The sequence below is a fragment of the Falco naumanni genome, chromosome 4, assembly GCF_017639655.2.
Source record: "Falco naumanni isolate bFalNau1 chromosome 4, bFalNau1.pat, whole genome shotgun sequence".
Taxonomy (NCBI): Eukaryota; Metazoa; Chordata; class Aves; order Falconiformes; family Falconidae; genus Falco; species Falco naumanni.
Window position 1 is genome coordinate 1,177,138 of NC_054057.1, and position 14,077 is coordinate 1,191,214.

General features: G+C 43.3%; 1 protein-coding gene across 4 annotated transcripts in view; it reads right to left on the reverse strand.

Annotated features, from left to right (window-relative positions):
- The window catches only part of TMEM108 (transmembrane protein 108), a 167,257-nt gene that overhangs the window by 16,655 nt on the left and 136,525 nt on the right, over positions 1 to 14,077 (reverse strand). The window contains exon 1 of one of the 4 annotated variants that reach the window (XM_040589993.1): positions 1,481 to 1,799. The exons of the other annotated variants lie outside the window; for them this stretch is intronic. Coding sequence (XP_040445927.1) covers positions 1,481 to 1,493 — 13 coding nt within the window. The 5' untranslated portion in view covers positions 1,494 to 1,799. Of the gene's footprint in view, positions 1 to 1,480; positions 1,800 to 14,077 lie in introns of those variants that run through there. 4 annotated transcript variants of the gene reach the window in all.

Consider the following 14,077-nt stretch of genomic DNA (forward strand, 5'->3'; position numbering starts at 1 on the left):
AAACAACACAAACTTACGTAACTTCTGATCTAAAGCCCGTGGAAAGGTTCCCAATGACTTTAGCGGGCTTTGGACCAAGTCCTAATTGCTGGAGATACAGTGGAAACTTTTGAGCTTCACATCACATTTTCTACAGTGCTGGAATACGCACAATGAGCTCAGTCTGGTATTTGACCCCTTCTAGCCTCTGCTACCTCGGACCTTGCAGCAAGACAAACAGAGCCACCCTGAGCAGTACTTGGCAAACATTTTTGCTCTAGGAAGTCAGGAAGAGCTTTTTGTGCAGAGAACTACTGCTGGACTCATTATTTCGGACTGCCATGGGCAAGGGAAGCAAAGGGAGCCATCCTACAAAGGACCCATTATCTACAGACGCAGGGCTTGGGTGCACATGGGCAGCGTATGGGCTGCTGAAGCCTCTCTATGCTTCTAACAGTCTTGACTTAATAATGGTGAGAGAAGGTTGTGGAAAACATGTTCAAAGCAACAGCAATGTTATTGTTGTAACGAAAGCTTCCTTCATGACACTATTAACTTCTCATGTGTCTCTCAGCAAACCTAAAACATTACAGGAAGCAAAATGAATCTTTAATAGATGGAAACTGTGCATAAAGTATATATTATTACTTTTGTTATGGACATTTCTTTGTAATCTCCCAAAGCAATATCATTTTCACTCATAATAAAGCAGTCTTTGTATAAAGAGTTAAGCAAATATCATCTCCATGATTGGTGGCAGAACCGAGGGAAGAAAAAGTAGGTTACTCTGCACAGAAAATTTCTCTTCCATGCCTATCAGTGGCTGTCATGCCAGAACTCCCAGATATTAACTTACAAGTTATTGTCCGTTTTCCCTTTTAAGTATTAAACAGGGTGATCAACTCCAACTTGAAAACAACAAGCTGTTTGGTAAAATGCAGGGAGCGAGACACACAGAGTAACAGCTCTATTTGCAATAACATAAACCAGCACCAGCAGCTCTGGAAATCACATGTACAAACACAAATTAAGCAGTACTCGCTGACACTCCCTGTGCAACAACAGTAACGGGAGCTACAGTTTTCATGTGGCAAGATGCCCCGGTCCTTTAACAATATAAAAACATTGCAGAACACTATTATTGCCTGTAAGATGCACTTCCATCAAAGACTTTGAGAGAGTGAGCTTGTAAATCAAAATTCCTTTCTGGTCCTCCAGGGAGTTAAACAATGGGTGATAGAAATAGGAGGACAGTGTCATGTAGTCACAGAGCAGGGAGCTCCCAATTCATTCTCACACCGCACTAGAGACTCACGGATACTGGGAATAGGTGCTTTAGAAATGCTTCATAACCCCTGTTCAGCTAAATATATACAGATATCTAAGCTGCTGAACCTTGTGAAAAGGCTTACTGACAATCTAGGACAACAGTAATTACTGAGAGGAAGGTAATAAAAAGAAAGAGCCTGAGTCTAGCTGCTTGTTCAAGATAATCACTTACCTGAAAATATCATTTGGACTTGTCAGCAGACATCCTCACCTGCTCACATCACACAGACTGGGAAGCTTCATCCCTCAATAGAAAAAGGAAAAATACATCTTCTCCCTAATGAGGCAGCTGCACGCAGGAGTTGCTGTTATTGTTGGAACTGGTTTGGAGGAATGAGGACAGAGACAGCCCAGGCAGGCGTGTCTTGCAGGGCTGTGCAGCGAGAGGGCTTGCTCCTTTATGGAGTACCTTTGCAACTGCAAGGCAAGATTACTTACTGAGCCAGTCCCCCTCTCTGCCAGCGGATCGAACGGCTGCTTGGTATTCCAGCTTGGTTACTCATCAAGTCCAGATACAGTTTGTCTGACACGGGTCTATTCAGATGCCAGAGGATTGCTGGCAGTTCTCGTTTTCTGGGAACAAAACAGCAACAAGCACCCCAGCTGCACGCCCTTGTGAGGCTGTTCAGTCCCTGTTTCAAGGCAGAGTACCCTCCCTCCAGTGCAGCGTTTAGCTTCTCATGTGTGGATAAATTTTACAGATCTACCTCCTGCTTCTGCACCTCTGCCAGATTTCCACTTTATTCAATTACCTCTAATGATACTAATATTCCTGTCAGAGGACAATATGGGGAATTAAACAGTGATCATCTTCTCTCCTTCTCCTTCCCTGGCATCAAAATGCATGTTCTGCATTTTATCTCTTCACCCCTCAGCAGTGAATGTGCAATTTCTACTTTGTAACCATAAAGAAGACCACAGATCCTGTGATCTCTGAAGCCGTAATCCTACTTCCCTTCTTCCATTTCTTCTTCTCTCTGTTTCTCTCTTTCCCTCTGGCACACCTGGGTGTCTGGAAGAACACACTGCCTGAAAAGCACAAAAATGCGGCCAACTACCAATCCCTCAAAAGGCACAGGGAGATGGTAAGAGAGCAACAAGCTGGGAGCTTCTTGAGATCAGTGTAAGAATCCCCCAGGAGTCAGAGGGCAATCCCCGCTCTCCGTCTTTCATGCACAGACCCTGTTGTATCTAGGGGTGCCGCAACAGCCCAGGATGTTTGTTACACGGGCTCTTCGCAAAATTAACTCCTAATATTTTGCTAGAGGGAAAAACTAGTTCCTTCTTCTCTCTTGTCATGCCAGGTGAGAAGACCCTCCTTTTTCCAGGTCCTAGATACAAGCATGCTGCAGCCAGACTTCTTTTTTGATGCTGTGGCCCAATCAGAAAAGAATGGTGCTGTGATGACAGGCTGGAGATTTGGCAGCACTAGCAGCTATGAGGCCTATGACAGTGACCCCAGTGCTGATTTTGGGGGACTGAAGTCCCTATCAGGAAGGCTAGGCAGATGCATATATGATATCACAAGTATATTTTACCCATAGTTCTACAAACTCTGTTTTCACAGCCACGATCATTTCATGGAGGACATGGAAAGATGGAGTACAAATAATAACCTTAGATGTGCTTTGCATTTTTGTGCTGTCGTGCTGATGCTCCTTCTCTCCCTGCCATTTGCAGTTCACTTCTCTCCCTTACTGTTTCCAGTCTGAAGGTTTTTCTAAGTAAAGATATCCAGTGCATTATATATTTAAAAAAAAGGTCCTTACAAATAGCTTGTTTAGCAGTTTCTAGAACTCAGGGCTGATTAAGAGCTTGCTGCTGAAACAATGATTTAGCATGAAGCTGCAGCTGGCGTAACAAGAGAACCATGCCACATATTTTAACCTTTGCTGGAGGATTTGACACATCTGTAAGTAGTAACTCACCACAGATTTCTTCCCTGTGTGCTGTCATGGATGGAAACATATAGCTCAAAACTGCAGAGACTGTTGTTTGGAATTTCAGATGAAAACTCTTCATAAGGACAGAGGCTCTGTGCATTCCCTTGTCCAAAACCACATGGAACAAACCAAAAATAATTTTAAAAGCACACGAGTGTTCCTTAGTCTGACAGCTCCCCCCTTGCACAAAGCTTGTCCAGCCCCAGCTTTGCAAATGCACATCCCTTCCTTTCCAGCCTTTACTTGGCAGCAGTTTTTGTTGGCAGGATGCTGTTGCCAAGGGAGACAGAAAGGATGTGCAGCTGGCTTTTCTTTCACCTGCACTTAGTGTTGCCGATCCTATTTATGTTACTGCAGAACCTTTGGCTTCTAAAAGACCTACCATCAATGTCACTGGACCTTCTGAAGAGTTTTGACAATGACACAAATAGCTGTGGCCTCTGATGGAAAGCTTAAAATAGGATCTTGCCAAAGAGAGGATGGAGTTGGTGTCCAGATGCTGACTCAAGCAAGGGTATCTGTTTCACAGGCAGCAATAAGAAGGTGGAAAGAAGGATTCAAAGCCATCTTAAAAAGGTTTCTGACAACTCCCCAGTAAAAGTTACATGCTTTGTCTAAGGCAGCCGTGGCTCTGGCAGGCAATTCACCCCATCCACAGGCTGACCCCAGAGAGGCTCCTCGCTTGCCCTTAGCAAAAGAGGTCACATAGAGGATGATGAGCTTTAACGAGATGTCCAGCTTTCAGCTGATGAAAATTAGGTGAGATGAATCCCACCTTATATCCCTCTATCTATTTACATGGCATCATCATAAAGCAAACCAAGGATTTTAGTACAGTAAAGGTATTAAATCAAAGTGATGTTTGAAAAGGTGAAAAGTAGTCTCTGTATTACAATACCTTCCAGGAGAGGAAACCCTACTGCTCTGGACATTCAGAATCAGTTTCTACAGAACACCAAACAACGAGCCATAGAGAGCAACGCTTCATTGGCATGAAGACTGGACTAGAGCAGGGCCTGGCAGCCTTTCCATGGTAATGCATTAGGAAGCATTTTTCCTTCCCATATTAGAGGGTAAGTGGGCAAGCATAATTCAGCTGAATCTAGGAGCTGTTGCCTCTCAAAGAAACAGCACACTACCAATCAGCTGCGCCTGACCCCTGCAAGGCAAGACGTTTGGTGCCTGCTGAACTGGAAAGCGGCAGATAGTGTGAGGAAGTAGGAGCCACTTACTCATGCAAAATCCTTTTTCCAAAAAAGCACAGCTCCTAGACCTGCTGCATTATTTTCAAAATTCTCCCACTTGCAGCTGAAGGTAACCAAGTCAGAAGCTTTTGATTCCAGCACATGATACGTCTTCCAAACCTAATTTCTTCAGCACCAAGCCCCCAGCTCTAAGTAATTTACACCAACATACCTATTAATCAAGGACGCTTATTCGAGGCTCAGGATACTCCTTCATTACAGCATAGTCATTTTTAGCTTGTCTTTTCTAAGGAAACATTTCTAGAGGCAGGTTGTCTATCCCTCTGTCTCTCCCAGTAACTTCTGATCCATGGCTGATTTCAAATATTTTAACATACTGTATGACAACTGGTGAGGAGACAGAGCAGTGTGTCCTACTCATGGATCCCTCTGCTTTGACAATGCAGACCTTTTTTTCTCTACTTTGCAAAAGCTGTTCTTAAATTCTCCAGCTGCAGGTACAGAAATGTTGATACTGCAGCCAGAAGGGACGTTATAGTTATGCATAGGCTGACTAAGTTCTACAAAACCTGAAGGTATTTCAGTCATTTCATCTGTTCACTCTAAGTAATTTGGATGATTTATTACCTATGTCCCCTTCAAACACATTCTTATCTCCAAGTGCCTGGTTATCCTTGTGCTTGATCTCCAATGAGAGCTTGTAATGAGGAACTTGCACCAATTTGTTAATGTGAGCAGGTAACACACAACTAGAAAGTAACTGTTATATTTACCTACAGGAAAGCTTTACCATTTTTTTTGACCATTGCCCAGTTGAAGGAAAAGGGACACTGTGCCTCAGAGCGTGTAAATGGGCAGCAGAGGCTTGTGCAGTTATTCACTGTCCCAGTTTATCATCTGGGCAAATCAGAAACAAACCAGGTCAGGATCAAGGGAGTCAGCATTCCCAGTATGGGGACTATCTACTGGTCTGGGGGTACAAAGGGTCAGAAATGGCAATAATTCCCAAGGTGGACTTGGGGTATAAAAGGCAGCGACAATTTCCACATCCAGATTTTCCCCTGTGAGCACAGCCTGAGGATGTAAGGTTACACATGAATCAGCCAGAAAGGCTGTAATGTGCTGCTCTTATTATCTGCTGGATTATAGAGGGCTAGCAAAGCCTCTGGAGTGGATGTAAGGTTGCTAGGGAAAGAAGTGAGCTGTTATTTTTCATTTCTGCTCATCCTTCCTACAAACTAGCAACAGCTTTCTTTTGGCTTCTGGAACAGAAGTTTGTATTGCCTCTTAGCTGTCTTGAGGTGAACCTGGCTTCAGCTAAGGGTGATTCCAGAATAACCTGGAAGTTCATCATGGCCCAGCTGCACTGAGCCACGTGGGTGCTCCATGAGCTGCTCTTCCAGGAAGTCTGCTAATGGCCTGAGGGGGGAAGCCCTCCACAGCCTGCAAAAAATGGAGATGCATGCCTGAAACTCAGGAGTTTCAGGGGTGCGTGTTGCATTATGATGTACAAGGATAAAAGGGAAAGACCAAATTCCCTTCTTGAACATATCAGCTGCTCATTGCAGAGATGAAGAAAGGGGGCTTTGCTCCATTAAGTGAATTGCAGGATTGCACAGGTACGGAGATACGGATTTTTTGCCATCCTTTGAAGGAATGGTAGTCCAACGTGATGTAGTAAATCGTATGCTCTTGTAAGTAAGGTCACAGCAGTAGCTGGATATAATTTCTGCTAATGAGAGCAGGACTCTGCTGCTTATATTTCACTCAGTGTTACTGCTCCTGAATTAGATTCGAGAGGTGGAGATATGCAATATCATACACAAAGAACATAAGGGTGAGACGACATGGTGATACGGTGTACTTGATTAGTCAGGGGATCAGGAATTCAAGTGGAAATACGTATGAAGTTAGGAACAGGATCTCACTTTATAAAAATATGCTCTATCAACTCTGCAGTTCATTCACGTCTGCAATTCGTATTTCCTATTCACCATGAATGCAGTTACAAAACAAAGTAAAATGTTTCACCTTTCTGTGTGGATGGTCTCTTTCGACAAGCACATTTGCATTTTTTTAAAAACAATTCACTACCAATATGTATGTGCTACTTCGGAATGTTACTTTGAACATGTGTTGGTCTTGTCTTTTGACAGGAACACGTTGCATATCTGAAATATCATTTACATTCAATGGTTTAAATGTTCAGTGGTCTCAGGTCATTAGAGTTTCATCCTGCCTTAAATGTGACAGGCTGGTGCTGTCATATGCGCTTCTTCACACCATCAACATAGAGTCACTGTTTGGAATAATAGTAATAATAATGAGCATAGCCCCTATCACACCATAATTTGCTCAGTACTTTACAAGTAAGATATTCTGTCTCTCCTTTCTGGTTAAAACTGCCTCTATTTATATTCAGGAGAGAATCTACTTCACCCATTCCTGAAATGTCATCACCTCCACAATTTTATTTTGGAAGGAAATTGGGCTGACAACCCTAACAACTTCTGATTATTCACAGAACAGCCCTTGTGAAGAGATTAAATGTACCAGCGTTTCCATGTTGCCCTGTCAGCACACAGCCCTTCAGGGATCTTCTCTTGATGTGAAATTTAGCTCAGCCCCAATGTTCATTCATCCTTGACTTCTGTTTTGTTAATACCAGTTATGCTGTTGGTGATATGACGTGGACATCTTATCTCTCTCCTTCCCCCTCCAGCAACCACGCTGGAAGCCTCATTTAATTTCAGTCAGGCTATTACACAGTTCCCAAGGCGTGGTACTTACTCTTCAGCTCTTGCTGATGGGGGATGGACCCAGTGGGCAAACCAGAGAGCGGCTGTTCTCCTACCTCTCCCCTCCAGGAGCAGAGCATCTGTGCAATGTTGCACAGCAACCCTTGATGGCTACCAAGAGAGCACCCAGTGCTCAGACACCTCTGCCTTTACAGTAGATGTACAGCCTGGGTGTCCTGTGCTGAGAAAGCATCACAGCAGCAAAGTCCTGAGGTGCTTGTCCTAATACTTTGCTGTGTGATCTGTCTCTAGCCCTGTGATCAGACTGCTCTGCTTTTGAAAGCTATTGATTTTTATTTTTTTTTTCTGGTGGCAGTGCAGGAACGTCAGCCATGTAACAGGAACATTCAATTTTTGGTAGTTTCAGTGCCTACCTCAGTGGTAGCACCTGGCTTCACTGCACCGCCCTTAATATGTCTGACTGCCTGGGTCCCAGAGAGGGCTTGAGATTTCCTGATGCATCAGCAACAAACTAAACACAGCTGTGGGTTCCCTCCTCAGAAACGATGCAAGTGCAAACATACCCAGTGGTGCATTTGGAAAGACAAATTCATCTCTGAAATAGCTAATAACATGTTTTTGCTGCTTACACTGCCCTGATCCAGGCTTTCCTTGGTCTGGACTTAATTTATTAATATACAAAACATAGCCTTGAAACTGGGGCACAGCAGAGCTAACGACAAACATAGAACTTTCCTGTTCAAGCACTCTGAATGAACTACGGTTAAACATCACTCTGGGTCCTCAACAGACAGATGCTGGAGGAGCTGTGTGGCAGTCATATGTTACATTCCCATGAAATGCAATGATAGTACTGACGCAAGTGTCTTGTCATGCTTTTGCCTTATTACTTTTCCCCTTTCTCTCTTTTTAAGCATTCTCAGCTGTCATTGCACCCAAGCAGTAAAATTATTCCCACAGTAAAGTGCAACATCATAAAGCAATTCTGTTTGGAGACAGAGCACTAAGTGTGGCATATCAGCGTTAAAGCTGCAGAAGAACATTAGTCTTTGCATTAATGTTAACTACCACGGCTAAGAGAATATATTAGCAACAGCCTTAGTAAAGGTCAGGACACCAAGAGGAAGGAATACCAAGAAGCATTACACAAAGGACATAATTTTAAGATAAAGTGCTGAGTTTCAGCCCCATTCAATGTGAGTTGAAAGGACTGGGATGAAATAAATAACGGAAGGCTTGCTTGAGGGACCAATTTCAGGACCATTGATAGCAGTGCCAGAAAAAGTCCACCAGGACAGATGGTGGCTTCTGCTGCACCAATGTAAATCCAGGACGACCCCTCTCCAATTAGTAAGATTATTCAGCATACAAATGACTCTGAGAGGAGAACAGGAACTAAAGGAACCAGCAGAGGTGAAACAAGGTTGGGAGCTGAAGGCCTATGACCAAATGAAAAGTAAATAATCTGAAGTTTAATGGCAATTAAGAACTGGAAGGAGTAGTCAAAGGAGTGGAGAGGTTCGCCTTTTGTTCTGTTTAAATCTGTACTGGGTGGGCCACCTGAACCCATCATGGCAGCTCAGCTCAATTAATGCTTGGGTGCTTAATCCCCCTTTTCCTGGTTTGTTGGAAATTAGAGTTTCAGCCAAACAGGAGACTTAAATAAAACTCAAGTACTTGCCTACCAAAGATGCGAAAAACAGCTGCTTGGCCCAAGATTATTTGCAGACCATAACTTGTATATAGTAGCTAAAAATGAGTTATCTGACATGAACCAAGGTTAGTGGCAGAAATGCCTAAGGTAACAAGAAACCCGCCTAAGGTTATATTTTGATGCAGTCAGAATCTGACTTCTAGGTTTTGGCCCTGCCTCAGCAAGGCCCTGGAGTGAGAGCCGCTTCCATCTGATGTCAGTGCCGTCACCATCACACATGATCAACGCTTTACTGAACCGGGACCAGGGCGGGAGCAGGCAGATGAAGCAGAGGGAGCAGCAAAATCAACATGAACCTCTGCTGTTACAGGCCTAAACCAGAGAAGATTTTTGAGAGGATGTACAGCATGCAGTTCTTTATGGAGGTACTTTACTCTCCCATTCTGCTGTGCTTATTTAGTGTATGTTTATTCAAAAGTGTCCCTGCTGGGAGCTGCTCCTGCATGCTCATTCACTGTCAATTACAGTGCCAGAAACACAGCAGCACCTACAGCAACATTTCTATTGCATTGCAACTATTTCCTTAAGATGACCTTGGGGCCGAGATATTTACCAGGAGAGAAATAAAACAAAAAGAGGAAAAAATGACACAGCAACAGTTTGCAACAATTTGTGGAGGTGGTGTGATTTGAGCTTGCACACTACAGGCAAACACTTTGTACTTGCTATGGCAATACAAAGCATGTCTTACTCAGAACTCTGTGACAACTTCTGCCTCTGTGTAAATTAATACTTCCAATTAGTCCTGTTTTATTTCACATCCATCACAGGAGATTCACTGTTAGGGCTTTGAACAATACAAATCCATACACTGGTAATTATGAAAAAATACATTTAGCAAGACACAAATGTTTCATATTTATCAGCAGTGCCTTGGGCGCTTTACAGGGTTTTTTCTAACACATTTTTAATTTCTGCTGTCAGATTTCTCTTTGAGTGTAGTAACTAACTGGAGTCAAAGGTTGTATAACTTCACACTGGGCTCAGGCTTGGCTACTTAATTTTTCGGTATGCCTCTTGAAAAAATCATCTAGCTACCATGCATGCGTCCAAGGCAGTAACTGATCTCCCAAGCTACGTGGCATGCACCATGTAGGGGGAAAAAAATATCCAGACTTATTCCTTGAAATTACATCATATTACCTAACTTATCCAGTGCTGTTTCCAAACTTTCTCTCTCTTTATATGTAAAATCTTTGGCACATACTAAAAATATATGTGGAATAATTTAGAAAGCACTGAAAAGATGGCAAAAGGGAAGAATGTACTTAGGGCTCTGACCAGAATTATGGTTCCCTAATAAGCCTATGGTTTTAAGAGACATATAACTGTCACAATAATTATTTAACTGGGCTAAAAATTTTCAGGTTTGGAGTCAGTCCAGATATGATATTTCCAGAAGACAGGAGAAGGAGCAATATAAGGCTCAGCCCTGAACCAAAGCAGAGGAAGTGCTCATCTCTGCTTGCTCACTAGGGTCTTGGGTGCAGCTGGACACAAACACCTTTTCACCACTGCAGCAGCTGCTCTTGGCAAAGCATGATTAAAAAGTCAATACGAATACAACAATTTTTACAAGTTATTTTAAAAATCATCCCTGAAGATAAATATTTATTTTTTTAAAATGAAACATGTGGAATTGTTGGAAAACAAAACAACTGACAGCAAGCTTTAATCAGAGCAGGAGATTTTCACTGATGCTTTATTGTCCAGTCACCTACAGAGTGCCCCTGGAGGCACAGGAAGATCACGACCTCACTCGACAAGGCCCTTCTGATATAAGAAGACTGTCTGCATAGCCCTGCATTATCTTAACAGCTCTATCCCACTGTCTGACATAGACCTTGACGTGAGTGGGGGACAGGGCTGATGAAGGGGAAATGGTGTATTGGGAAAGTTCTGCCTCTTGGTTTCTGGAATGGCAGCAAGAGACGTGCTCAAGGGCAGGCTGAGTCACTTTGCAGAGAGCTGCTCTGCTTCATCACTGCTTCAAAGGGAAATATTTGAAAGCTCTATCTCTTTGTGGCTCCAGACAATGGCCTAGTGAGAAAGAGAGGGCATCATAAGCTCTGGGGCCAGGTATCACATGCAGATAGCATCAGGGTTTTCCTACTTGCTTCCATGCAGCCCATATGGGGACCATGGAGAAAAACCACAGGGAAATCTTAGCAGGGATGAAACCAGCAGGTTGCTGTAGAAATTGTTCTTTTAAATCCTTTAAGTTTTAGTAAAGATGCAGATCTTTTTCTACAGCAGGCTAAAACTTGTCCTGTGTGATTCCACAGAGGCTTTTTAACTGTAGAGGGTGTTAACTTTTCCACAAGAGATGGAGGTGAAAAGCCTCAACCTCTCCAGGCACAAGGAAGGAGGGAGGGAGGGAGAAAGGGATGGAAGAAGCTCATTTGGCTTTTCCTGCAGCAGATGTGTGGGGTGAGCAGACCCCACCTAGCCCTTCATTTTCAGTTCCTGGCCCAGGCAACACACATGCTTGACCATCTCATAGGCACTTCGGAGCAACAGACCAGACCCTCAGCTCATACGAGTCACCCGGCCCTACTGAAACGCCAAAAGCACTGCCAACTCGAGGCCATCCTGGGGCTGGCTCTGCACCTGGAAAGCTGCAAGGCCAAGTGCACTCTGTCGTTTCATGACATTTTCACAACACACTGAAAGCCAGCAGTGCAGAGCAACCCCTCCAAAGCTCCAGCCTCATCACGGTGGCACAGTTCATTAACAGAATCATGTCAATGTGTGCTTCTCCCTACACCTCCCTCCTGAGACAGTGCTGTTGAGCTACTAGCCTTAAACAAACACACTGATTGCAAGAGGGAGGAGGAAAGGGAGGACTGAAGGGGAAGGGAGAAACGGAATAATATTTTTAGATGGCATGAGAAAATAACCAATTGTAATCTCCGTTTAAAAAAAATGAATCACCCATTCATTCATTCACAGGAATGAATATGATCAAACTCATCCTCCATTGAATAAGCATTGCTGATGGAAGTTATGCAAATCCATTCCTAGCAGACTCCTGGTGGTGTACATTTACATGCCTTCCCGTGATGTGTATATGATTATGCTGAAGAGTCTTCTTGTCCAAAGATGAAATCTGTGGACTGAGAAGCCCTCCCTCCTGTGTACCCACAGGCAAGAGGCACGCTACGGCAGTAGTTGCAGGGGAATAAGGCTGGGCATATCAGTTTTATTTCTAACTAACATATTATTTCTTGTTCATCTTTTTATCAATAAACAGATTAGAAAAAACACAATATTTTATAGTTCATATCTAGGTTCCTCTTCCAGTAAACACATCACGGTCTTTCATTTGTCAGAAGTTAGAAAAAACTAGTGACACAGGCTGCCCAAGAAAGACAGTACCATGGATCAGATGGAGCCTGCTGAGGTTGTCTAAGTGTCCACACAGCATGGTCTCCATTGGGACAGGAGATACAAATTCAGACTTGCAAGGCTCCTTCTTAGTCTTTATTACAGACCCTGGGCAAAATTATCTCATATGGAGGCACCATCTTGACATGGCAAAACCTCTTACATGTATCCACGACACAGCTTATGAAGATAAAATCTATTTGAAAGGATGCCTGCTCACGCAAAGTGAAGCCACAATCACATTTGCTTAACTCTAAATGTGTGTTATGACAACCGAAGCTCAGGTGTCAGGTTTGAGTGCTCTGACACCAATTCAGAAGAGGTAACATATCTTGAAATGAGTGGATGAGAGCCCTGGTTGACACACTGACCTCAGCTAGACCCAGGGGGCCTTGCCGAGACACATGGCTGTTGGACCAAGTAGAGAATAGCACTAAGAGATACCAGGGGATGGCTGGACCATTTGGGGAGGCTTCTTGTGATGGTTTAGGAGTAGAAAGACTTGATTTCTTAACTGCTGTTCCTCTGCTGTTTGCCTGATACAGCAGTGACAATCTGATAATGGGCACAGGCTGGGAAAATCCACTTTTTGTAAATATGCTATGGGTTTGAGGGTTTTAACACACCTGCTCCCTTTAACCGTTTACAGCTTACAGTGATTTTTCTTGGTTCAAGCAGCTTATTTGAAGATGAAGGGTCAGATTTGGTGGAATGTTATGGGGAATTTATGTGGAATTTCACACAAAGGCTCAGCTTGATAGAAACAAGAAGTTTCACCCAACAAAAAACCCAAGTCAAAGGCTAGTTCAAACCCACTGAATGGATTTACGTGACCGATCGCACATAACTTTGGTAAGATGTAGTTTATACTTGTGTTCTGGGTTTCTAAAAAATGAAAGTTTGTCTCTCTTTACTGTCACTAACATGTCAAGTCAAAGCCCGAAACTGACATGTAAATGGCACCATTAACTCTTTAACTACCACTCCCTGGAATGGGGAAGATATTAGAGAGACCCCTGCAGATAGCAGGCTTAGACCATTGGTAGAAGGAAGGACAAGAAGAAGGAAGGACAAAAGAGATGCCTCAGGGAGTAGAGAGAAAGACAGAGGAAGGAAAAGGGGAACAGAGAAAAGCAGGCATAGAAAATGGTGGAGTACGCACATTTTCTTACCAAGCGACGCTGGATACAAGAAATATGTCCAGAATAATGTTACCTGCAAAAGTTAATTGCTATACATGACCAAATCCCTTTTCTGATCATTGCACAAATCTCCCATTGACATGGCCGAGATATTTACTCCATGCTGAATGCACGTTATTTATACTTCAGCCCATGGATTCGCATCAGAGCTGGAATGGGGCCTTTCGTGCAGAATAAATCTGACATTCCTCCTTTTGACCTCTGTCTAACATTCTAGGAAAAACAAATTTCTTCATGAATATGTACAAAATGTGCCAAGATGAGTTCTGCCCTCAGACTGGCATTTCAGTGGGGCTGTGCTGCTGTATTTCAAAGCAAAATTTGGCCTTCGACTCTAATTGCTCCCAACTCTAGAAACATTGAATTGATTTTCTTCAGACATGAACTGTTTTCTCCTTCATCACCGAGGTCTATAAAACAAGCTGAGTTCAAATTTCCTAGCGTCAGCTGTTCTTGAGTTATGAGGGCAGAGAAGCTGCAACCGGAACAAATAGGAATAGCTGGTTTCTCTTCACACCCACATATCATAAAGAAAAGCCATGCTGATTTTGCTGAGAAT